The 26775-nt window shown below is 40.0% G+C and overlaps 1 protein-coding gene across 1 annotated transcript; it reads right to left on the bottom strand.

Moving 5' to 3' along the window:
* On the bottom strand, positions 1 to 26775 carry LOC148035222 (uncharacterized). The gene is made up of 4 exons (XM_087680790.1): positions 26754 to 26775; positions 9365 to 9594; positions 7916 to 8111; positions 1 to 497 (listed from the first exon to the last, which is right to left on the bottom strand). The coding sequence occupies exons 1-4, from the start codon at positions 26773 to 26775 to the stop codon at positions 1 to 3; spliced, it is 945 nt and encodes a 314-aa protein (XP_087536916.1).

Raw genomic sequence — 26775 nt, 5'->3', positions numbered from 1 at the left:
TCAGTGCCAACAAGCACCTTTTGAAGGAGTTTTCTTGCGCTCCAGTCCCTCTTGGAGGATCTTCTCAATTGTCTTGTTAGGAAATTCCAAAAACTCAAACAGTCTTGTAACAACATCTTCCTTCTTGGTGGTTGTTTTTGGTATGTTCAAGTCTAAAAGGTCACTGATCTGTAAAAGACTTTCTTTCACACATTTATCAAGCTTTTCTTTGACTTTAGTTTTCTCCTTCTCCTCATTACCACTCCAGACAAATCCTGAAAACTGCAAGATGTTTGGCTTAGTATGATGAGGCTTCATGCGCCTTCCATACAATAATTTATGAAGTAATTGCAATAACTCATCGCTTCCTTTACATTTTGAAAACTTGAACACCACATTTGGAATGTCTTTCAGGCAGCAACCAGAGCCCTGCTCTATCTTGAACCCTCTGGCTTTGTCTTTCTCAACAGACTCTATGGAATCAGCAAAACGGTTGACAGACTTCTTCTCATGAGCCTCTTCGCCGAGAGAGGTGTGACAAGCTCATTCTTGATCAAGGAGTTGTCATGATAGTCTTCTAATTTTTCGCTCTTTCTTCTCCTGCGCCCCCCTTTTCCCTTGCACTTGTTAATCACAACACTGCTGTCCAGATAATTTTCAGCTTCCGTTGCCTGCTCCTGATCCTCTTTGCTACCACTGTTTGCTTTGATACCAAATGATAAACTAAAGTGGAGGGAGTCTGTGAGATGGAGAAAATCAGAGGTTAGGAGCTACATGTTATCTTCTCCTGCATTATTCTTCTTCATTCTCAGAGTCTACTACAACAAGTGGTATCCTTCAAAGATAGATACCCTCAACTTAAGGACACTTTACATATGCTTCTATTTTAAATACATACATCCATAGAGTATGGCTTAGGATATGTCGTATTTATTAACAAAAGACAGGGCTAGTGAGAAGTCTACTAAGGATGTTGTTTGGTATATTGATTCAGGGGCATCAAATCATATGACCCCTCATGGTGACTAGTTTATTGACATGGTGCCTGAGAGGAATGGCTATGTATGCACAGGGAATGACATGCAGCATAGCATTGAACATAAAAGAAACGTGCCTTTGGTGATCCATGAAGGCAAGAAGAAGAACTTACATGATGTATTGCATGTCCCATCAATTATGAAAAATTTGTTGTGTGTGGGCTAGATGACTAAGCAGAATTTGCAAGTTAGGTTTAATAAGCATGGTTGCTTCATTGAGGAGTTTGGTAATGGCTACTAATTGATTGCTCATGATCATAGGAATGGCAAGATGTTTACTCTTGATGCTACTTTTCCACAATTGAAATCAGCCATGTTTGCCTATGGATTTGGCATAGTTAGAGATTTAGAAATATGCCATAAGAGAGTGGGACATGTTAATTTTTAGCGGCTGCAAATGATGCAGAAGAAACAACTTGTTATAGGTCTACCCAAGTTTTCCTACACAAATATTGATCATGTCTGCGATGCTTGTTATTTTGGTAAACAATCAAGGTTTCCATTTGTCAAGCATGTAAGAAATAGTAAGCGACCATTGTAGTTGGTTCACTTTGATGTGTGGGGGCCAAAGGCTCTAAGTATTATGTGACATTCATTGATGACTTCTGTCACGCTATACTTGGGTTTATATACTGAAAATAAAGGATGAGGTGTTTGATTTTTTAAATAAATTTAAGTAGGAGGTTGAAAAAGATTTTGATTACTACATCTCTTGTTTGAGATCTAACAATGGTGGGGAGTATGTGTCAAATGAATTTGACAGTTTTTTGGCTGAAAATGGCATACGTAGACAGCTTACATGCAACTACACTCCACAACAGAATGGGGTAGCTGAACGGAAGAACAGGGTCTTAATGGAAGTTGCTCATGCACTGATGAATGAGAAGAAGATGCACCTCTATTATTGGGCTGAGGTTGTTATGACAGTCATGTATATCTTGGACAAGACTCCCACTATAGGTATTCATGATATGACACCATTTGAGAAGCTGTATGGCTACAAGCCTGATATCAATCACATGAAAGTATTTGGTTTTCTTGATTATGTACACATCCTTGATGAGAAGAGGAAGAAGCTTGATTTGAAAGCACATAAGTGTGTCTTTATTGGTTATTCGCAGGAGAAGAAGGCATATAAATGCTATGATCCCTCTACTCATGAGACACTAGTGAGTAGAGATGTTATCTTTGATGAGATGGCATTTTGGTATGCATCACCTACTACAGTGTAATTGGATATTCCTTCTACACATGTTTCTACAGTTGATTCATAGCAAAGTACTGCATTGGCAAGCCCTAGTGGTATGATAGTATCTCATGGACATGGAGATTGCAGAGCTTTGGCGCTCACCATCCACCACTGACACCACTATGTTAATGAGGGGAAGATATGATGTGGTGGACAGCAAAGGAAAAGAGCAAGCTTCTCATGATACATCTGGTGTGATGACGCCTAGCAGGATGACTTCAGGCTATAACTCAACTGACAGTCTAGATAGTGAGCTTGCTGTTTTGACTGTGTATATGCCTAGCACTAGGTAGAACAAGTATATTCCATCTCATGTGAGAGAGGGGAATCGAGTAGTGCACCACAGCTTAGATGCTCACAGAGAGTCACGTACCTTGTGGATAGGCTAACTTACAGTGGTTACTCTGTGAAGCATTATGCTTACATGAGTAATAGAGGTGAAAGAACCTGCTACATATGCTAAAGCAATGATGGATAAAAATTGGTGCATAGCTATGGATGAGGAAAAATTTGACTTGGCTGAAAATAGAACATGGGATCTTATACCACTGCCAGAAGGAAAGAAGACTATTGGATGCAAATGGGTTTAAAGATTAAACACAAGTCAGATGGTAGTGTAGAGAGGTACAAAGCCAGGTTGGTTGCTAAAGGATATGCTCAGCAGTATGGGTTAGACTATGAGAAAACATTCAACCCTATTGCTAAGATGGCAACCATATGAACAATGATCACATTGGCTACTATTAAAGGCTAGAAATTGCAGCAGATGGATATTAAGAATGTGTTTCTCAATGGTGATTTCACAGAGAATGTTTGTATGGATCAGCCTAAAGGTTATGTACATTTTTAGCATTATGTATGCAAGCTAAAAAAAGAGCTTGGGATTCATTGTTGGCAGGGCTAATCATAGTTTGTTTACAAAAAAGATAGACAAATGTTTGGTAGTGACGGATATCTATGTTGATGATTTGATAATCACAGGTAATGATGACTTGGGGATACAACATGTTATGCGGATACTGAAATTTGAATTTGATATGAAAGACTTAGGTGAATTGAAGTATTTCTTGGGTATTGAGGTGATCAAGGATAAAAATGGTTTATGGCTAGTGCAGAAACACTATGCCATGGAAATGCTAAAGAAATATGCCATGGCTGAATGTAAACCATTGGATACACCTCTTGATCAGAATGTCAAGTTGGACATTAGCACACTGGAGCTGAAATTGATTATGTGACTATGTACATCAGATGGTTGGAAGTCTAATCTACTTGACCATCACTAGGTTTGACTTGAGTTATGTTGTTGGGCTCATAATTCAGTTCATGCAGAAGCCAAGAAAGCCACATTTGGACGATGTTAGGCAGATTATGAGATATGTAAAGTCCACCGTAAGTTATGGGATATTTTATCTAAAAGCTAAGCCCTTGACAGTGGTTGGATACATGGATGCACATTGAGCAGGATGCTCATATGATCGTAGATCTACAAGTGGTTATGCCTTTGGATTTGGAAGTGGAATGATCAGCTAGAGCAGCAAGAAGCAACCTATGGTTGCATTGTCTAGCACCACTGAGGAAAAGTATAGGGATGGTGCATTAGCAACATGTGAGCTTGCATGACTGCTCAAGCTTATGGCTGACTTGGACATATAGGTGGATGCTCCAATGACCTTGTTATGAGACAATCTCAGTAATATACTACTAGCAACAAATCAAGTTTATCATGCTAGGACTAAACACATTGAGGTACACTACCATTTTATCAGAGAGATGGTTCTTGCAGGAAAAGTAGATCTTATGCATGCGAAGACTAATGAGCAGGTTGCAGATATCTTTACCAAGTCTTTGGGTAAAGATAAGTTCAGTGTTTCCCAACAGCTACTTGGTGTGTAGAGGCTATCTTGAGCTTGAGGGCAAGTGTTAATACTTCAAGCTCTTTTATCCTAAGTATGTGTGTAACCGACACTCTGTCACCTATCATATGTCCAGCTGTATCAGCAAGTGTGGGACATTAAATAAGTCGGTGACTTTAGGTTGTGTGTGAATGGTCCGTAAGACCTTTAGTGTGTTGTATTCACTTTAGTTATGTGTTATGGAATAATGAAGAAAATGAGATGAGAGCACATTGCTCCTCTCTGTTGCTCCAACCCTTCTCTCTGTCTCTCAATGCTATCAGTCATCACTAGGTTTTGCAAATCTTCAATACCAAAGACAGAGCCAATAGAAAAGGGTATCATACATAACCTCCCCAATCCACATTTATTTTTAAATGACTAATGTAGATGATCTCTTTAAAGCTAACCTCACTCACTATTAGGTTGATTGAAGGGAGTGAGCTCAGAGTGGAAGCACACAAGTGAAAGACAATGAAAGGGAGCGACAGATCGAAGGTCGGACTCGAGAGCTATGGCAGGAGAGCAAGAGCAAGAAAGGGAGAGACTAGAAATGGGATCTCCAACAGTCACAATGTGTGACCGGGCCTTCCTTTATTCAAACTATTACTAAAAGATTAAAGAATAAAGTGACGGTGACGGGCGCCCGCCACCTGTAGTGTGCAGTGGCGGTGACTGTCAGTGTAGTAATACATGGGTGGCTAGGTAGAGGCGCCTTTACCCCCAACAACCTCCCACTTAAAGATGAATCTACCCCAGTGAGGAGTGAAAAGAAAAAGAAAAAGTCAGTACAAGATGTACACATGTACAACAGGATGAGGAAAGACGTCATCTCATCCCACGCCCATCAACTTCCTAAGGAAGGCAAAGCGCTCTGTAGAGAGGCTTTTTGTGAGCAGATCTACAGGATTCTGGTCAGTTGAGATCTTGACAAGATCAACAGATTTATCCTCAACGATCCCATGTATGAAGTGATACCTCACCTCAATGTGTTTCGTCTTCACATGGAAGACCGGATTCTTGGCTAATTGAATAGCACTCATAGGATCTGAATGGAGTGTAGGGATAGCAGCAATACCAAGGTCAGCAACTAAACTACCCAATCAAACGGCCTCCTTGCAAGCCTCAGTGGCTGCAACATACTCAGCCTCTGTAGTAGAAAGGGCTGTGCATTTTTGCACCCTGGACATCCAAGAAATAGCACCTCCAGCATAGGTGCCGGAAGTGGACTTCCTACTATCTGCATGTCCTGCATAATCAGAGTCACTGTACCCCACGACTCCTGTATCCTGGCTGCCATAGCATATGCACATAGCTGCAGTGCCTTCAGATACCTCATGATACCCTTCAAGGCATCCCAATGCTTCTTGCCAGGTGTAGCCATATAGCGTACCACAACACCAATTGCAAAGGCAATATCTGGACGAGTGGCTATCATGGCATACATAAGATTGCCCACGGCAGATGCATAGGGAATCTTGGCCATCTCGGCCCTTTGCTTGTCTGTCTGTGGTGACAATTAGCCTATGATACCTTCACATAAGAAGGCAATGGACAGCCAATATGCTTTACGTCCTACATGCGGAAGCACTCAAGGACTTTATGAATGTACTCCCTCTGTAACAAGTAGAGGAGTCCCTGATGCCGGTTGCATTGAATGCGTATACCAAGTATGTGAGCGGCCTATCCCAGATCTTTCATCTCAAAGCTCTTCTTGAGCTGAGCCTTAAGAGCATCTAGCTCATCATGAGCGTTCCTTGCTATCAGCATATCATCCACATAGAGTACCAAAAGCAATAAAGAACCATCACAGGCTTTCTTCGTGTAAAGACACGGATCCATAGAACTCGTGTTGTAGCCTTGTGACTGCATAAAGGCATCAAACTTATGATACCACTCCCTAGGTGCCTGTTTCAAGCCATAAAGACTTTTCTTCAATTTGCACACTAGGTGCTCCCTACCAGGTTCTGCAAAGCCCTTAGGCTGCTCCATATAAATGTCATCATGCAAGTCCCCATGTAAGAAAGCCGTCTTGACATCCATATGTTATAAATCCAAGTCAAGCTGAGTAACCAAAGCCAAGACTAAGTGCAGGGTGGTCATCTTAATCACAGGAGAAAAAACCTCATCAAAGTCCACACCATGCTCCTACTTAAAACCCTTTGCTACCAATCTAGCCTTATGTGCCGGCTTGGGGTGTCCAAGGGTACTTTTTAGCTTGTACACCCACTTGCATGGCAAAGCCTTCTTGCCCGTAACGGGAGCTCGAAGGAGTCATATATGGTTGCCGGGAAGGAGTCCCAATGCAAGTAGTGAGTCGATGGGATGCTGAGAATGCCACGAACCAAGCTCAAGAGTCGAAAAGCAAAGCTCTGATACTAGTTGAAAGGGAGTGACGGATCGAAGGTTGGACTCAAGAGCTATGGCGGGAGAGCAAGAGAAAGAAAGGGAGAGACTAGAAATGGGAACTCCAACACTCATAATGTGTGACCGAGCCTTCCTTTATTCAAACTGTCACTAAAAGAATAAAGAATAAAGTGACAGTGACGGGCGCCCGCCACCTGCAGTGTGTAGTGGCGGTGACTGTCAGTGTAGTAATACACGGGCGGCTAGGTAGAGGCGCCTTTACCTCCAACAAGCAAGAGCTATGGTGAAAGAAGCAAGAGCAAGAGAGAGAAAGATACAAGATGTGGAAACTCCAATAATCACAATGTGTGACTAGCCTTCCCTTTATTCAAATGTCACTCATAAAAGAATAAGAATGAAGTGATAGTGATGGGTGCCCACCACCTGTAGTGTACATGTATGTAGGTACTATCAATGTAGTAATACACGGGTGGCAAGACATAGGCACCTTTACTCCCAACAACCTCCTACTTAAAAGTGAATATGCCCCTAGTGAGGACAAAACAAGAAAAAAGTAACAAAGAATAAATGTACATAAGTTCAATAGGATGAGGAAATATGTCAACTCATCCATTTCCCATTAACTTCTTAAGGAAGGCAAAACAATCCATTGAGAGACTTTTCATGAGCAGATATATAGGATTTTGGTCACTTGAGATCTTAACAAGGTTAATATACTTGTCCTCAATGACCTCTCTCATGAAGTGGTAATGCACCTCAATGTGTTTTCTCTTTTCATGGAAGACCATAGTCTTGGCTAACCGGATAGTACTCATTAACTGGCTCTTCAGGGAATTGTCTTGGCAGTTCGTGCTCTACATTGGGATTCCTCTGCTAGTTCATGTCTTCTTCTTTTGGCTGTCACAATGCGCTCGGGCATGTGGGCATCTTTGGGCTCTTCAGGCGGGAGGTCTAGTAGAGGCGGACTAGGCATTCTTTGTTTCTCTTCTTCAACATCTTGCTCAAAGTCCGGACCCTCTTCGCTCTGCTCAGCAACTGTTGGGGCCGCTTGTGGTGGTGGTGGCTGCTCATGCTCTTCGAACCCAAGTTCCTTAAGCTCAACAGTGGAGAGGCCGGCACGGCGTAGGTAGTGAAATTGCTACTCTTTTGTGATTCATGTGCCTGTTGGAAGCTCCCGTTCTTGAAGGCCATACCTTAGTGCTCGGGTAGTCAGTTCTAGCTTCCTTCTTACCTTCTCCACTAAATCATTGCCCTCCACCTGGGTGACATGTAGTACTGTGCTGAGGAAGGCTTGCCTTTATGCGTTGGTGCATACATCTACAGCTTCTACTCTGGACTCGGCAAGCACTCTCTTGCACTCAGCCACCACCAAGCGTTCTGTTAAATACCTATCTTCTTTCTTCCCTCCTCCAGCTCACTTGCCAAGGTTGTCATAACATGCTGCTGCTCATTTGTTAAGAACCAGAGTTGGTTCCTTTTCCTAGATTTTTGAGCCAGCTGTTCTTCAGCAATTCCTTTTTCCTGATTTGCAATGCTAAATCTTTGTTTTGCCTCAGCAATTAGTTCTGACTTTTCTTGCACAAGCTGCTCATGATTTTGGATCTCTGTAAGGTGCAATCTTCTTTGGGTGAAGGCCATGGCCATGAGGGCCTCTATGTCTCCCTTGGCAATGTCCAATGCACCTTGCAGTCATTGTGTGTCATTTTGCAGCCTTTGTGCTTCTACTGCGGGGATTGCTGGTCTTTCCTGTGCTAGGAACTCTATATCTCTCTCCAGTCTGTCTTGTTCTTCAAGTCCATACCATAGCTGAAAAGCTATGGCATCCTCTTGTCGCTCACTTGGCTTGCCCTCCTGAGCTGCTATCTGTCTGTACCTTTCCAATTCTGTTCCAAGTCAGCATACTGCTGCACTAGTAACTTTAAGCTCTGCTGCTTTGCCATCATGTTTTGCTCTTCATCTTCCAGCCTTTGTCTTAGGCAGCTCCCATTGTCCTGGGCTTCCTTGGGTTTTTCCTCCAGCTGATCTTGTAGCGCTTTCACCTCCCTTCTTCAATTGGCTCCTTGCTTTGAAACTTCTAGCCTTAAGGCTGCCGAAGTTTCCTTTTCTTTCTCTAGCTCCACCAGGGCCACCTTCTTTTCTTCTTTCACCTTGTCCAATTGTGTTAGAAGCTCAGCCACATAAGCATCGTAGTCGGCGCCAGGTGGCATGGGAGTAGGGGCTGTAGTGGTTGATGTCTCTAGCTTTTGTCATTTTGGATCTTTCTAGGACTCGGCATCTGCAGCAGCGAGCCTTTTTCTCCGGCTTCCGGTACAATCTCAGCCACTCTACTGACAAGTAGCTGCATCATGCTCATCAGTTGGGCCATATCTAGAGAGGGTGTGGGCTGCGGGGTGGTTGTGGTTGTGGTGTCGGCTGGTCCTGGCACGAAGGAGGAAGACAGGGGGTGTAGCAAGGACTTGCCCTTGCCTACAACCCTGGGGCTGCTTCCACACTACCACTTTCTTCAGCCTCATGGCAGGGACTCAAAGGGTCGATCTCTCTTCCCCCATGGGTTTCTTTGACAGATCTACGAGTACCAACTCAGCAAGTTCTTTCATTCTTAGCTTGTCGGCTTCCTCCTCTACCCTTCTTTGCCTCTCTTCTTCTGCCCTCTCTTCTCTAATTATTTCGATTTCTTCCTCATCTTTTTTCCTTCGTTCCTCCTCCACCCTCCTAGACTCTCTTTGAGCCCTCTTCACCTCGGCTCACTCTCCTTTGCTCAATCTTTCTTCCTTCTTCTTTTGGCTCTTGTCAGTCTTCTTTTGCTTCCATGGTTTGGACGCTTGAGTGGATGCTACCTCCGGCTCTCCTTTATCGATTATTGTGTTTTCACTCGAGCCTTCTTCCTCAGAGTGAGGTGAGCTTTGGTGCACAGCTTGCTCTTCATCTACACCGACATTCTTGATAGCCTCATCGATGATTGCCGTCAGGATACCTCCGTATCTGATTGTAGAGGCTTTTGAGGCTAAATTTTTTCTTGCGGATCGTGCAGTAGAGGCAGGAGACTCCCCACCAGCTGGTGCTACGGCTGGAGCCACGAGTGCGGTTGAACTCTTGATAGTTTTTTGAACAAAGCCGTTCCAATCCACCTCCTCTGGAACTCCTGCTACGATGCTTTCTAGGAACTAAAGCTTGAAAAATAATTAATGCTTCAGGTTGAAGGCCTGGAGGGAGAGGTAGCATCAGTTACCCCCGACTGTCTGCCTGACCCTATCCAAGGGGGTTGTTAGCCACGCCGGGTACGTGGACCGAACCCGTCGCGAGAGAACTCTTCGTGGGTGCTACTTGGAGCAGGAGGACGCTTGGGTGCCATGGGGGGCTCTGGCCATAAATCCCTTGCCTCCGGGTCCTGCCCAAGAGGCCGACGTGACTCGAGATTGGATCTCAAGGCCCGCATACTAGTCTATGGGCGAAAACTTGGAATAGCGATCCCTAAGGATTGCTGGAATTGCCTTTGGGCGGATTATGGATTAGCCTTCGAGCGGATTATGGAATAGCCTTCGGGATGCATTATATGATATATTCCAAAGGCTGGTAAATAAAGATCAATTTTTGAAAAGGAACTTGCTTGACATTGTTTTTCTATGTCAGTGCTTAAGTTACGTGAAGGAACCGGTGATTAATTGGCTAATTAAGGAAGTTGTTTGTGCGTGTCAAACTAAATGTGGTAGGTAATTAGATAACTAAAGCACCCCGAGGAAAGTGCGGTGGATGTGACCATGGGTCCATCCTACGGAAGGGTGGTTCCAGTTGGCCAAGAACTTTTCTCAACGGAATTGACAGTAAGGTAATGATGACCTAGAATCTAGGAAGCTAGAGACCTGATTTATGCTCTTTTAGGGGAACCGAATGGGACTATGCCGTACGGGAAAAGAGGTTGAGCTTTGCATCCCTCTCGTTTCCCATTCTCCTTGAACAAAGTGCAGTATAAATCTGCTTCGACCCTGATGTTTCTGCGTAAAGTAGTTCGTCTAGGGCTTGATGCTAGTTGCCTCTAAGAAACTTGACCATTAGGGAAACCCTGATTCAGGTCGATCCTAAGTGGGAACGTCCAGAATGCTTCCACTTCATGGTAGACTCGGGAAGACATAGATCGCAAACCCTGTGACATTCCGTGGGAGTGTCGAGCGGTGCTTTCTGGACTCTCTTCACGATGGGCTGCTAAGATGTGTCCTACAAATGGATAGGTGGACACGTTACAGATTTGCTTTGGCTTGGGTATCTCTACGTAAAGTAGGATGTCCAGAACTCGATGCTAGAATGCTAACAAGAGACCTTGACCACTAGGAACCTAGATTTCAAGGCGATCCCAGTGGGCATGAATGTTCTGTTTTGTGAGGTGATGGACTCGAGAAACCCTAGGTGACAAATCCTGTGACATTCCATGGGAGTGCTGGGCGGCGTGGCTTAGACTCATCTCTCAATGGACCGCTAAAAACATGCCTGGACAGCTGATAGGTGGGCATGTTACAATTGGTATCAGAGCAAAACTTCATAATAATATGCGATTGATTAATGTATGGTTTGTAGAAATATCCTAAACAGAATAACCTAAGTGGTATGGCTTGATTGTCAGGCACCTTCTGCACCTATGAATACTTACATGCAAGAGAAGAATTTCCTTCTCAAGCAAATTAAGGCACCCAAGTTTGGAGGAAAAGGAATAGACATCGTAGCAGAGGCAAAGATATGGATTGAGTCAATGGACGATTATTTCTCTGCTTCGGAAATTGCTTTTTCCAATCAAGCAATGATAACCAAACTTAAGTTAGTTGGCGAGGCTCAAATATGATAGAAGCAATGGTGTGAATATCAAGGTGTTTTTGAAGCCGCTGTCACTTGGATTTAGCTAAAAGATGTTGTACGCGGGCGATATCTTCTGCCAACCTACCAGACTTTGAAGATGAATGAATTCTTCAAGTTAAAGCAACTAGAATTAACATTGGAAGCCTACTACTCAAAGTTTGTAACCCTACTAAAATGTGCACCATCTATGGATATTGCATAGCAAGTATCCAAGCTTTTCCATGGCCTGAACACTCCTTCGAACCACCATCTTGAGGCAATGTATCCAATAGACTTGCAAGATGTATTACTTTGAGCAAAGCCAATCATCCAAGAACTTAAATTGGGAAATTGTAACAAAGATGATTCTCAAGATCAAGATAAGAGATGCCACATGTGCGGAGAGATAGGGCACATCAATAGGAGATGTCCCTACCATCGATGCTTCCGTTGTAATGAGCTAGGGCACATCCAAGTAGACTACCCTGCCAGATTATGTTGAGCCTCCAAGAAAACAAAGCTACACAAGTGCAGCCTTTAAATATATATAGATGAATTAGAGGAAGAAGAAGACCTAGAATCCACTACACCTCTTCAGGATGACTAGAAATCCTAGAAATCTTATCGACATATAATACAACTTGTATTGGGCTAAACCTTACTCTTGTAACTACAATTAACTCGAGTAAAACAAGTTGCATAAATTTTTGAGCCTAGAACTTACAAGTGATCAAAGATACTTTAGCAAGGAATGATAGTTATAACTTACAATGGATTTCTCCTAAGTTTTTTCTTCTCAACTAATATAGATTGGGTCTTACCGGAATGTCAAAGCTTGGGAGTATTCTTTAGTATTACAAGCAAAGCCAATTGTCCATGGATCTCAATCCAGATCTAAAAAGATGAGAATTTGGAAACAGAGTTTCCAAGATAAAGGATCACTTTGGTCTGCTAAAAGGATCCTAGGGCAATTTGGTCTAAAGAAGATAATCTTGCCAAGGACAACCAATAATCTTGTGACCCCAAGTGAAAAAGCTCCACACTATTTCTATTGTAAGGAGTTAGGTCATTTCAAAAGGAAATGTTCAAAGCACCTTAAACAACGATGCTCCCAGTGCCACAACAGTGGACATATCCATGCCAATTGTCCCAAAAAGACTCAAAGAGAAATTAAACTTACAAGAAATGAAGTTGTACAAGCTTCAGTGATCCAGAACCTACCCAAAAATTATCAGATACTTAGAAAAAACCTAGAAGATATTCATGAGATATAATTACAATAAATTTTATCTTGTAATCCAAGCTTGAATATATCAGATACAATAAGTTGTTTTTTTTAAAGACCGCATGCTTATGAGTGGTCAAAGTGTCGCAATGAATGTGTGATGGGCCTTACCTCACAGATTCCAAAATGAAACCCCTAGTTTTCTCAAGATGAGGGCATCTCGATTTCTCTAAGGGGAGGAGGATGTAATATTTCCACGCAATTAAAAGTTAGTTGGTTAGTTTAAAAGTTAGTTAGTCAAATAATAAGTTAGTAAGATCACTAACTAAAGACTAACTAAAGTAAAAACTAACTAACATTAATAATTAACCATTTTTACGTAATTAAAGATATATTTTAAAAAAAATTGAGTCGTAATCCGATATTTTTCTCAGATTGACAAGGACCGTAGCCACCCTTCACAAAAGTTTCAATGTGAACGAGAGTTATGAGCCATATTAATCACTAGTGTTAATATGTATACTATGGATGGTCCAAAAATATTAGATTTTTGGACAAAACTAGCATATTTTAGATATTTTAGCTATTGATTATTGTAAATATCCTAAAAAGATATGGAAATTTCTAGAACTAGATATGTTTTTTTTTAAAGCAAGGGATTTTTTAGCTAGTTTTGGAGATTTAATACAAAAAATAGGGATTGGTGAAATCGTGCATGCCACGATCACAGTTTACATCCAGTAAACATCACTTCAAACAGGGAGAAGAAAAATGATTGATCTGAAAGATTTCTAATCAAGTGTCTTGGGTTTTTATTCCCCTTTTGGAGCCAATGGAACAATCAGATTTATGATTTGAGCATCATATCATTGATTTTTCCAAGACTTCCTCCACAAAGAGCTCTTCTTCTTAGCCACAACCATTCTCTTGTTTAGCTATAAATATGAGGCATGGGGAGTAGTTAGGGACGCACAAGGAGACCCCGAGAGGCTACGAGAGAGAGAGAGAGAGAGAGAGAGAGAGAGAGATATATATATATATATATATATATATATATATATATATATATATATATATATATATATATATATATATATATATATATATATATATATATATACCCCGACTAGAGATTGCAAGGGAGAGAGTTAGCTCAATTCCCCCTATCTCAATCTTCGACTAATCCATCTTCTCTTATGCTCTTCCATCTCAAATTCATTCCTCCTTCTTTATCCCTCGAATCTACTTGCGGATGATGGCCCCTAAGCGAAGAATGTCACGTGTGGATGGCAATCCCACAACCAGCAAAAAAGCTTCGGGTGAGGGTATCACCACCAATACAACTACGGTACCAAATATAAATAATACATTTATAAGTTGTTAAGCTGCTTGCTTTCATTTTGCATGAGACACATCAGGACTGTACTATGCTACACGGGAATGGGTTATTGAAAAGGATAAATACATCACAAATATTCGAAAGATGGAGTTTGCGAAGTGCATGTATCAAGGGAAATTAATTGCACCTAGTTGCATATGGCTTATTTGTTGATAGAGAAATTACAAGGAAGAATCAGCCAGGGGTTATGAATGGCATAATCATAAAAAGAATGACATTAAGAATTGTGCATACAAGTATTAAGTAAATTGTGCATAAAATCACCCTTTGATCCCAAGGGGGAGAGTGAATATGTGATGGAATTGTTATCACTTCTATTCTCGTATTGTTTGGGAAAAATACAATTGGTTTTGTTAGTTGATCGAACAACACCCTAAATGCTTTTACAATTTATTGGATTGTGGCTTGGATGATTATTCCAAATGCTTGTGATTGATAGTAAATTCATGGCGGGGATTTGTGATGACAAATTGCCATGAGGATAAAGGAATGTTTTCTTGGAAGATGATATTAGGGCTGATTGCCTTGATTGTACTCGATTCTTAAATGAATTAATTAAGGAAATGATATTTTGCATGGGTGGATCATCTCCAAGATTGCACCGCGAATTAACCTAAGAAGGGCACTGCTTGATTCATGGGCCAAAGGTCAAGTGGTAAAAAGGCCAACCACAGAAATGGTGTTTCACTCCTAGGCCGCTTGTGGGTCAAGTGGAGCTCTGGACACCCCTTGCCAATCCAAAATGGAGTTGAGGGCATCTGTGATGTTGGAAGATCCTATTCTAGATAAAGGATAGAAATTGTGGTGCCATGTGATTTGAACCAGCTACTTTTGTAGGACAGAAGGGACATATAATTTCTCATGTTTGGGCAGGAGACAAAGATCAACTTGAAGATAAGTTAAGGAACTTGTTTGAAATTGTTTGTCAAAGGATTGCTTACTCTATATTCATGTCTATGTTATAAATTACGCAAACAAACCCTATCCCTAAAATTCTTAATCAAGGAAGGTGATTTTAAATTTCACACATAAATGTGATATGACCTAATTAGATAACTAAAGAATGCCCATTGAGGAAAGCGAGTGGGTGGAACCCCCGACGGATCTGTCCTACGATAGGGTGGTCCCAAAGAATTGGGAGGCTTCTCACAAGGTTTTACCGACGACCCTTAGTAAGTGTTAGGTTAGAATCTCGATTCATTCCATTTTAAGGGACTAGAATCGAACTATGCCCTACAGGTAGAGAGGTTGAGCGGCACATCCCTCTTGTTTCCCATTCTCTTTGAACCAAGTGCGACATGGATGTCCAGGACTTGACGCTAGAATGTTGGCAGGAGACCACCACTAGGAACCCATATTTCAGGTTGATCCTAGTGGGTTTGATCGCGAACGTTCCGTTGTTTGCAAGGCAGAGTCAAGAAACCCTAGGCAACAAACCTTGTGACATTCCATGGGAGTGTCGGGCGGTGTCACTAAAACCTGATGGTTTGCTAAAAATGTGCCTGGACAGCTGATAGACAGGCACATTACAACAAATAATTCAACACAGAGCATATAAAACCAATATGGCCTAAGAATCATTAAACTCCCTTTCGGGGCAGCTTCTGGATCTATTCTATGGTGACTCAAATCTTAGTCATGTTAGTTGCAATACCATTTTTGGGGACCACATGACCCAAAATAGTTCCATGCTTAACACAAAATTGGAATTTCATGGAATCTAGAGAGAGCTGATATTGCTAACAACACTCAAAGATTGGCCTTACGTTTTCTATGTGTTCATCCCAACTTGAGTTGATGAAAATTCCTAGCCATATTCATAGCATGTGCACATCAAGCATTGGAAAGTGACCCATACATTGGTCCAACCAATGACCATATACACAAACACTTCCCATTCATTTGGCAAAGGCTATCTTTTGTTAATCAGGTAGATGGACTTATATCTATATTCTAAAACGTCCAAGAAGCTATAGGCTTCTATATCCACAATATGCTCGACCATGTGTTTTACATATAGCAATAGGTAGTGATCTCTATTAGTGGCTACATTTACCTTTTTTTAGATCATGTACACTCTCATTTTTCCATTTCTCTTGAGTACTACTACAATGGGTGATACTTAATCCATTGCTCAATCTCATAGATGAATTAAACTTTCATGTGCTTATCCAACTTCTCTTATATGATGTGCCTCAGATTCATTGAGTAGGATCTCTATTTTACTATGTTGGTGTTAGGATTTGTTGGAAGGGTGTGGAATGTATGAGGTGGAATATCCTTCAAGTCCATGTAACTCCAAACAAGTGTATCTTGTAACTCCTTATAGGTCAATGAGTCTCTTTTCATCCTTTGCAATAAGATCCTTGGATATGTATAGAGGTTCAATTGCCTCTCTCTCTCCTACAATGTTTACTTCCCCTACCTTGGTGCATCTCTCAAACACACTTACTTGTTTTGCTTTTTTGCTTTGCACCAAGCATCATGATGACTCAATCCCCCTTTTTGAAATTTATAAAGTGCTTCAGGAATTCCTTTGGCTTCTTTTGGCTCCCACTTTAGAGTCTATTTCCCAATGTTCATCTTCTTCCTTCACAAGTGAATACCCTAATCTATCATTGTCCTTATCACATTAGAAGGTGGAGGAATCCTAGAATCATTGCCAATATCAATATATTGTGATCTTGATTCATCTAACTTCCTTAGGGGAGGAGGTGTAAGGATCCGAAATCTCTCCCTTTTCAATCACAATAATTTCAAGAGTTGGTAAGATGTCTGCGGGCTACTACTCAATCAACTTGTGATCTAAGGACTTTAGATGCTCCAACCCTTCAATGTGTGATTTGATTTTGAATAGACCAATATCAACTAGAAAGACTTCAACCTTTTAGTGTTTAGGATCTATAAGGCTTGATTCTAGTGAACACTCATACACATACTATTGTATATGTACTCATATTCTAAGTCCTTTCTACTCTCACACTCTAATTCTTCTTCCTCTAATTTGTGATGCACTCTCATTAGCATCATTTTTTCCAATGGGCTAGCTACTACTAAGTCATTATGATACCAAGTAGCACTTAATGCAAAATTTCCAATCTTTTTCCTTGTAATAGCTCTTCAATATTGATAGTTTTGTTTCAGGGGGGTTGACCTTAAAGCATCAACACCATTGTATAAATAGGACTTTCTATAGCTCTGTAATGAGTCGAAGCCTATTCCAAGTATAAAACATTGTAAATACTTGAGCCAAGAGAAAGAGGACTTATGGTTTAGTATAAAAAGGCAAGAAGTGCTAATGTAGCATCATTCTTTGTCACTATCACAATTTTATCCTTCTTGTCTTTCATCTTCTTGTACTTGGTTAGTAGCTCATGGCTACATTGTGCTATGGTAATGGAAGACATTCCATGGCATGGCCATGTTTGTAATTCAGTTTGTTACATTTCTTGCTATGCGAAGCTTAGATTAATTCAATTTCCTGTTCATTTCCACTGTTAGTTTAGTCTTTCTTTACATTGGTATTAGGACATTAGTTTAGATCTTGTCAAAAGTCATTTTCATGCATTAGATTTAGTTGCAGTGACTAGAGAGTGAAAACTGCAGTTAAAATTCGGTCACAAGAGTTAGTTCTTCCATAACCGTGGTTTAAAATGGATATCTGTCACAAACCATGACTAAGATGGAGGTTCTTGGCATGAACCAATGGATAATGGTGGGCTTCAACCAATTTGGCAACTCGTGACCAAGTTTTGGACAAAAAATTGGGGTAAGTTGGACAAAATGAGGGTTACAAGACTTAGTTTGGTTCAAACTTGAGTTAATTTTTCAAGAATATGGGTTTCTTCCCTTTCCTTTCAAGCTGGCCTTAAGAACCCATGGCCAAAGGCAGATCAAATCTCTTGTTCGTGATCTCTATCTTGCCAAATGACTTCATAGCCTTTTTCTCCATCCTTGAGCTTCCCATGGAATAGTGGATTGGCACAATATGCCTCATTTATGTCTTGGAAACCAGCAGTAGGCAATAGCGTGAATTGCGCCTGCTGCATATTCAAGCTTGTCACATGTTAAAGATGAGATATGGAGCTCAAATCACTCTTGATTAGTGCTCAAGTACCATTGAAGTGGTCTCCTTCAATCTTGGACAAGATTTCTCCCTATTCTTGGACTCCTCTCTCCCATGAAACCCTATTCTTGACAATTTTGGATAGCAACCAAGAATCTCTGATTTCCTAAAGCAAATGAAGGGATTATTGGTGACAAATCACTCTTGGAGCTTGCTTATGCATGTGGCTTCAATTCATTGACAACATTGAAGCAACATTGAAGCATCTTTGGGCTCATATTGATCTATGGAAGCTTTGGACAGCATGCATCTTCAATGTCAGTGAAATTCTTGATTTCTTTTTCAATAATTGGAGTTGTCAATCTACATTGGAGTTGTTCAATACCATCCTTCAAGTTCTTCATCAAATAGAAGAAGATTATATATTCATCAACCATTCTTGAAGCATGGAGCAACAATGGAGTCCATATGAAGCTGGGAGCTTATGCTACGTTGAAACATGTTGAAATTGGGATTTCTTTGGATCTTTATAAGCTGAAGACAGTCCATCATTGTGTGGGGAATCTACATCAACTACATTCTTCATTTACAAGCATAAAAGGTATGTTCAATCATCTTTGATCTCTCCCTTCTAAATCCAATTGCTGAGCTAATCCAATTGATGAAAGAGGGATTAAAATGATTTAGAATTTCAATCATTTTCTTAAATGCACTTCATGAACAATTCATTTAGCTACCCTAGTGATTAATCATTTATTGATCACTTACATTCATTGAAATAATCACTTCCAATGCCTCTAATTCTCATCCATTTTTCTCTAACCCTGACATTGAACTGTTTGCCTCTTGTTTCATTTCCATGAATGAAAATTTTGCCCGATGGTAAGTGAAATAAAAGTTGTAAAGTAGTGAGTCATTTCTGCAGGTATTCCTTATCTAACCCCACTTCATTTTCAATCCAATTTCTTCCAAGCTCATGCATATCATGAAATGACAATCAAATCCTTTCCAATACATGCATTTCATGCTGTCTTCTTAATCTAGCATTGATCTGCCATGTCTATACCCACAAGGAAAAGTGGATGTTAGGAAAGTTGGTAGGACAAAAGAGAGGTGAACCTCCCCTATTGACAAGGACTCTGAAGGGGAGCACAAACCAGCTTGAGAGGGAAATTTGCACACCCCTCAAGTCTCGGATCCCACATATTTAAAGTTTAGGTGCAGGTATCATTTCAAAGGCACAAGAATTTAGCCTTCAGCATGGTGTATTTGGCATGGGGTACATGATGTAAAGGCAAATGTATGGCAACATAATGCAATGCAATTGGAAAATTGGGACAAAGTTATGCTAAGCAAGATGTATGCTACTTATGGCATTTGACACTTGGGTCAGCACAATAAAGAATTGGAACATGGTTTTCAAGCAAGATTCCATTGATTGGATCCTTATTTTGCAGCTTATAGTGGAATTATTCAATCCTTGGTTACTTGCAGAGGTTATTTCAGTGTTGGTAGATATATGGAGTTCATTTGTAGGTCTACATAGTTGGTACATGCATGAAATTGATGGTACAAGTCATTAAATGACTAGAACAGAGCATTCACAAGTTGTCGGAAATTCCTGACAGCTACAGCAAATTGCTTATAGAATTTTCTCTACTCAACCATTTTTAAAAATTGATAGCTTATTTGAAAGCTGACATCCTAAGCTTTATATAGAGCCAAGAAGTTGGTCATTTGGATCATTAGAGCTCAAGACATTTGAGTTTTTCTCATGCTGTACACTTAGGACGAGACGTCACCTATGGCTAAAAATAAAAGAAAGGAACCCATTATGGATACCATCAATGAAGGTTTAAGGGACTATCAGTTGGATAAAGAGCGTGAAGCTTCACAAGAGGCTATTTACCTTGAGAACCATGATAATGAGGAGCTAGAGATAAGTTCAACACATGCTGTAATAAACAAACAAGTAAATGGGGTTGGCACTACTTATGTCTCTACTAATTCTAACAGTTTTCAACAACTCTCCAATGACATAAAGGATGTGAAATTGGGCATTGATAAGCTTGTGGCTCTCTTGAGTGAGAGGATATTACCTACATCTATTCCAAATGCCCCAAGTCTTCCCATTGTTCAAGAGCAGTCAAAGACAACAACTCCCAAGGTTGTTGGGCACTTTGAAGTTGGAGAGCCATCAAGAGCTCAACCCTCTCATTTTCAGCCTCAATCTCATCCCCTTTATCAATCCAATACCTATACTAGCCCTCATGGACAGGATTTGGAAGATAAGGCCCAAGCTAACTCAAGGCTTGATGATGACACACATGGATGCCATCCTTTTTACAAGTCTTTTTGTGGACAACCATCTACTATTCCCAAAATCTACACATGAAGAGAAAGCTGAAGAACAAAGATCTTATCATGGTCAAGCAAGTGGAGGTAATAATTCTCGTGGGCAGCACCCTTACAATGGACATGGTCATGTAAATTCAGTTCCAAATTCTTATGGACAGCAACATCATATCAATAATAATCATGTATATAATCAACCCTCTAAACAAGGCCCTCATTCAAATAAGTTTTGGCCTCATCAAATGAGTGGACAACAACCACCAATGAATGACACAACAAATATACACTCTCCAATGTATGGACATCAAGTCTATGGACAGCCTCATGTTGTTGGCAACTCTTTCTCTCCACCGCAAGGGCAATTTAATTAGCCAAATGGGTTTGCAAATATTCAAGGACAACAACAACCATATGTTCATGGAACATGGAATAATGATGTTCAAAGGAAAAACTATTTTGGTCCAAACTTTTATGGACATCAATACAATAATGGCCAATCTCATTAATATGAGCAAGAATACAAGGAGAAAATAACCATTTCTAATTTCAAGGGTGAAAATCCATCCCCTACCGAATTAGAATAATGGTTTGACAAGCTTGAGATGTATTTTTCTTTATATCCTAGACCGAAGAATGCCAATATAAAATTTGCAACCCTACATTTGGAAGGATATGCACACACTTAGTGGCGGTACATGCCAACGATTGGTAAATGAATTATTAACATGGGATGCATTAAAGTGGGCAATGATCGAAGTTTTTGTGTCTCCTATTGAAAAATATGGTATGCTCTTGAGCAAAGGGGGTTATCGGTTAGAGATTATTCTAACCAATTCCTTAACCTCTCCATGTATATGAATGGAGTATCTGACAATGCCAAGTTGAATAAGTATATATTTGGGCTTGAATCTTCTCTATCTTTGGAAGTGGGAGCTATGAAACCATCCTCTTTACAAGCTGCCATACAATTGGCTGAGAGGTATGGTAAAAAATATAAGAGTTTTCAGCAAAGAACATGGTAATATTTTCAGCCAAACCAGTCCACTAGAACAACTACAAATTATGGGTAGACAAAGACTAAATTTTAGCAAAAAGGGAAGCCAACAAATACCTACATCAAGTTCCCTACATTTCCTACTGTTTATGGACTAAAACAAGGCAGTAATTTCAGATTTAATGCTGAAAACAAACCAGATGGGATGAGGAATGAAATTAGTGGCAAAAACTCAACTCTTATGCAAGGAAAGCATGTGTCTAATGACAAGCTGAAGGACATGTATGCAAAAGGTCTATGTTTCAAATGTGGGGAGAAATGATCTCCCGATCACAAGACAAAATGCAAAGCCAAGAATGTCAAAGTGAGCATGATTTTTGAAGAGGAATTGGATGTTGAGGCAAATGAAGGCAAACTATCTCAGCTTGATTACTTACCTACTCTTGAGGAGACGCATGACCATGATGATGATTGCCATGAAGAATTCTACAACCATATGGATGGTTTTCCAATTCGACCCAAGTAGTTAATTCATGGATGATTCTTTAACAAATTTGGATTCATTGAATCTTTGTTCTATCTCCTGTGATGCTTGGAATGGTTCCAAAGGGGACAATACATTATGCCTTAAAGGTTACATTAATGGGAGAATTGCTCATATTCTTATTGATACCGAGAGTACACATAGCTTCGTTAATACACGGTCTCTTGATGGGATAAAGTTGTATACACAAGAAATTCCTTCATCACTAAGAATCCAAGTGGCAAATGGAGCTTATGAGTGCAGTAATCAGATTTTTTTCCAATGTTCCCATCACTTTATCATCATCTTATACCACTTCGGTGAATCTTATTTCCTTGGAGATGGGTCCCATTGATGTCATACTTGGTTGCAATTGGCTGAAAAGTATTGGCAGGTTTACCATGGATTTGAATAGGCTAAAAATGGAATTTCAATAGCATGGACAACAAGTTACTCTTCAGGGGATTGAGAAGAAGATGCTAGAGGTGATTAGCACCAAGAAGATTAATAGAGAGAGATCAATGCAAAGGCATGTATGTTTACCCTTCTTATGTTAAAGATTGATGAGGATTAGCCCTCTAATCCTTCAAAAGATACGGATCCTTGTCTTTGCAAATTGTTGGAAGAGTATGATGATTTATTTCAGTCACCTACCTCTCTTCCTCCAAAGCATGAAGTGGATCACCCCATCGACTTGCTTCCAAATACCAAGCCTATCAATAAACCTCCATATCACCTTTCAAAGGTGGAAAGAGAAGAAGTTGAGTGCCAAGTAAAGGAGTTACTTGAAATGGGTCTTATACAACCGAGTCAATCTCCCTTTGCTTCTCCTGTTCTTCTAGTCAAGAAGAAGGATGGTTCATTCTGCATGTGCATAGATTATCAAGACTTGAACAAGGCCTCTATCAAAAATAGGTATCCAATATCAAGGATTGATGATTTCTTAGATGAATTGAAGGATGCCAAGGTCTTTTCAAAGATTGATTTGTGGTCGGGATACCACCAAATACGCTTGAAGGAGGGGGATGAATACAAGACTCCATTTAGAACCGAGAGGGGATTGTATCATTTCACGATTATGCCCTTTGGTCTTTCAAATTCTCTACATTCCAAGCTTTAATGAACAAGATACTTCAGCCACTTTTGTTCAAGATATTTTTGGTGTTCTTTGATGACATATTGATATATAGCAAGGACAAAAAAGAGCATTTACAGCATGTTAGAGAAGTTTTTGACATATTGAGGAGTCACAAGTTGTTTGCTAAAGCAACCAAATGTACATTCATGGCCAAAGAAGTAGAATACTTGGGATATATTGTTGGAGAAAATGGCATCAAGGTTGACCCAAAAAAGGTCCAATGTGTGAAATATTGGCCTACTCCAACAAATCCCACTTCATTGAGGGGTTTTCTTGGTTTGTCTTCTTTCTACCAAAGATTTATCAAGATTTATGCTCATATGGCTGCACCATTGACCGATAGGTTAAGGAAAAAAGCTTTCTTTTGGGATGAAATAGCCGAAAAAAGCTTCAATGATCTAAAGCAACTCCTTATTTCAATACCCATACTGGTTTGTCCTGGCTTTTCTAAGGTCTTTGTGATCTATGCAGATGCTAGTGGGAGCAGATTGGGGGTTGTTTTAGCCCAAGAACATGGTGTCATTGCATATAAGAGAAGAAAATTTGATGAAAAAGAGAGAAAAATGCATGTATATGAGCAAGAGATGTTAGCTATACTACATATAGTCAAAAAATGGCATCATTACCTCTATGGAAGTCACTTTAAAGTGAAAAGTGACCATAGGGTATTGAAGTTTTTCCTCTCACAGCCCAACTTGTCTCCTAAACAAAGAAGATGCTTGGAAACTCTTCAATCATATGATTTTGAGATAGCATACATGGTTGGAAAAGACAATGTAGTGGCGGACGCATTTTCTAGGATGTGGGCATGTAGTGTATCTGCCATTTCCACTATATATAAAGATAGGATAAATAACGTACAATAGGAATATATGATGGACGAGCTTGTTGCCACAATAATGCAAAAATTACAACAAGGGTTAAATGAAGAATTTCCAAACTTCAAATGGCATAATGGACTTTTATGGTACAAAGGAAAGGTCTATTTGATCCCTCAAAGCAATTTTAGGGACTGAATCTCATTCAAAAAATGAATTCTTTGCCCTTGGCTGGTCATCTTGGTCTCTTTAAGACTTTTGACAAGGTGCACAAGAGTTTCTATTGGAAAGGCCTATGGCGCGATGTGAAGGAGTATGTTTCTCATTGCTTGGAATGCCAACAAAATAAATATTCTTCTTTATTACCAGCTGGTCTCCTTCAACCTTTGCCTATCCCACAAGGAAAATGGATTGACATTTCAATGGACTTCATTACGGGTCTCCCTCCCACAAGGCATGGTTGGAATAAAATTTTTGTTGTGGTGGATAGACTTATCAAATCAGCCCATTTTATTCCAACCATAACACAATTTTCAGCAAAGCAAGTCGCCGGTCAATTCATGGAAGGAGTGTTCAAGTTACATGGTATGCCCTTGAGGATAATGTCTATAATAAAGCATAAGTCACCTTAGTCTAGAGTAAGCTAGGGTTAAGTATAAAAGGTGGAGATGTAACTTGTGAGGGATCTTTTTGCCATTTCAAGCAATACATGCTTTGAGGTTCCTTCCTCCCACCAACTAAGAGGGTGCATGCTCTTAGCCACCAAGATATGGGGTGCCACCTTGACATGAGGTGAGTATTCATGTTGTAGCTTACATCTATGATTCTCAGCCTTCCATGGCAATATTATTTCAAGCTTAGCTACTTTAGCTATGGCTACCTTGCAAACATGGTGTATTTCTTGTATTTCTTTGCAAGAATGATATATTTCATGAATTTCCAATTATTTGATTTGCTGTGAGAACTGGTTTATTACATTGGTATCAGAGCATGAACTTTGATCCATGGGAAGAGTCATTTTCTTGGAGAATTTAGTCACAAGAACATGAACCAGTTAATTGGAGTACCAAGATTTTGGTCACATGGTTTGGTACAGTTCAAACCGTGACTAGTCAGAGTTCTCGCAACAAGCCAAGACTAATTTTGGAGGTTTCTTGAAGAAGATCTTGAGGAAGATGGAGGTTCTTGGCTGAAATAGTAAAACGTGGTCAAATGGAGGTCCATTTTGAAGGTTTTGACCCTAATTGGAGTCTAATTAAGGTTACAAAGGTTAAACTAAGATTACTTTTTTGGGACTAGTTTCTCTCTCTTCTTCCTCTCAAGTTTTTCTCCAAGAATCCATGGCTTCTACTCCTTCAATCTTCTTCCAATGACCATTTCCCACTGAGGAGACATCAGAGCTTGACTCCTTGTGCTATGAGCTTCAGGTAGAGTAGCATATCACTTAAACTTGATGAGCCTGATCTTCCAGGACATGAGGAGTAGTTGGCGCAATTTGCATGGAATTCCCAACCTCTCTTCCTCACGAAATCAGCCATGTTAGGTTGAAGCCAAGGCATAACAAGTTTAAACCATCATTATGGAAGGTCTTCAGCAAGCATACATGGTTTCTTCACACTTCCTTGATCATCCTTGATCATTCTTGAGCTTTCAAACCCTGGCTATGGCATATTCAAGACAATAATGAGTTTTTTTTTAAATTTCTTCAAAATATCAAAGGGCTTTTGTTCTAACAAGCATCCTTATCTTCTTCAACACTCATTGAACCAACATTGAAGATTTTTTGCAAGATTAGAGCATTTCTACTCTTGAAATGAGACAAAATAGGGCAGCCACTTGAATTCTCAGAATTTTTTATCTTTGAAGCATGTTTTCATGGGGCTTTTGGTTCTTTATCCATCCTAAAGCTTCTATGCATGGGATTATATCAAGAATTCATGGTCTTGCATCAATATTGCAAGAATAGGGCTTCTTCTTGTCATTGCAAGTGTATGGACAGCATATGAAAGCTTCAATGCTTCAATGGAAGAGTTCTTTATCAGGGATTGAAGTCTTCTACCTTTGTGGATGCTCATAATTGATTTCTTTCAAAAATTACAGCCACATTTGGCCTACAAGGATCACTTCTATTAAACTTTTGGATATTGGAGCTCTCTTGAAGAGAAATTGGAGTCTATGAGCTACAATTTCATCATGGGAATTGTACTTTGAAAATATTTTTGGCTACATCAAGTTCAAGAATTTCAAGTCTCATATGGGTATTGGGGCTTCCATAATCATCTACTTTGACAATACAAGAGGTATTTCTTAATTTTTCTCTTAATCCCTTTAAAATCCAATTGCTTAAGCCATCCATTTGTTGAAAATGGATAATTAAGAGTAATCTCATTTAAGAATTACCATTTGATTGTATGTAGACCCAACTTAGGGCTGAATGATATCATGCTGAATTCTTTTCATTTTACCCAATAAAAATCAGTACCAATTGTTGCTAATCCCTTCCATTTGTTGGAAAAATTGTGCTAATTCTAACCTTGAATTGCTTGTTGTGATGAAATGAAATATAGCTGAAAATAAGAATCAATTGATAAGTGGAATAGAATTGTAAAGCAATGAGTCACTATTGTAGGTATTCCTTACCCATATCCATTTCAATTCAGTCTTATTCCATTTTGTTCTTGCATATCATGAAATGGCAAGATCTTGATTCAGCCATGCATATCATACTTTGATTGATAGAATATTAGATCTGCCATGTAATTTCCAACACCGAGGAAAAAGGTCGAAGCTGAACGAGATAGCAAGACAAAAGAGAGGTGACCCTCCCTTGCTATTTAAGACTCCGTAAGGGTGCACAACCTGGCCCGGAAGGAACTTTGCACACCTTTCAGAGTTTCAGAGACCAT

The sequence above is a fragment of the Lygodium microphyllum genome, chromosome 6 (genome assembly GCF_053477565.2).
Source record: "Lygodium microphyllum isolate KBCC chromosome 6, Lygodium_microphyllum_v1.1.10, whole genome shotgun sequence".
Lineage (NCBI taxonomy): Eukaryota > Viridiplantae > Streptophyta > Polypodiopsida > Schizaeales > Lygodiaceae > Lygodium > Lygodium microphyllum.
This window is presented reverse-complemented; position numbering and strand designations above follow the sequence as displayed.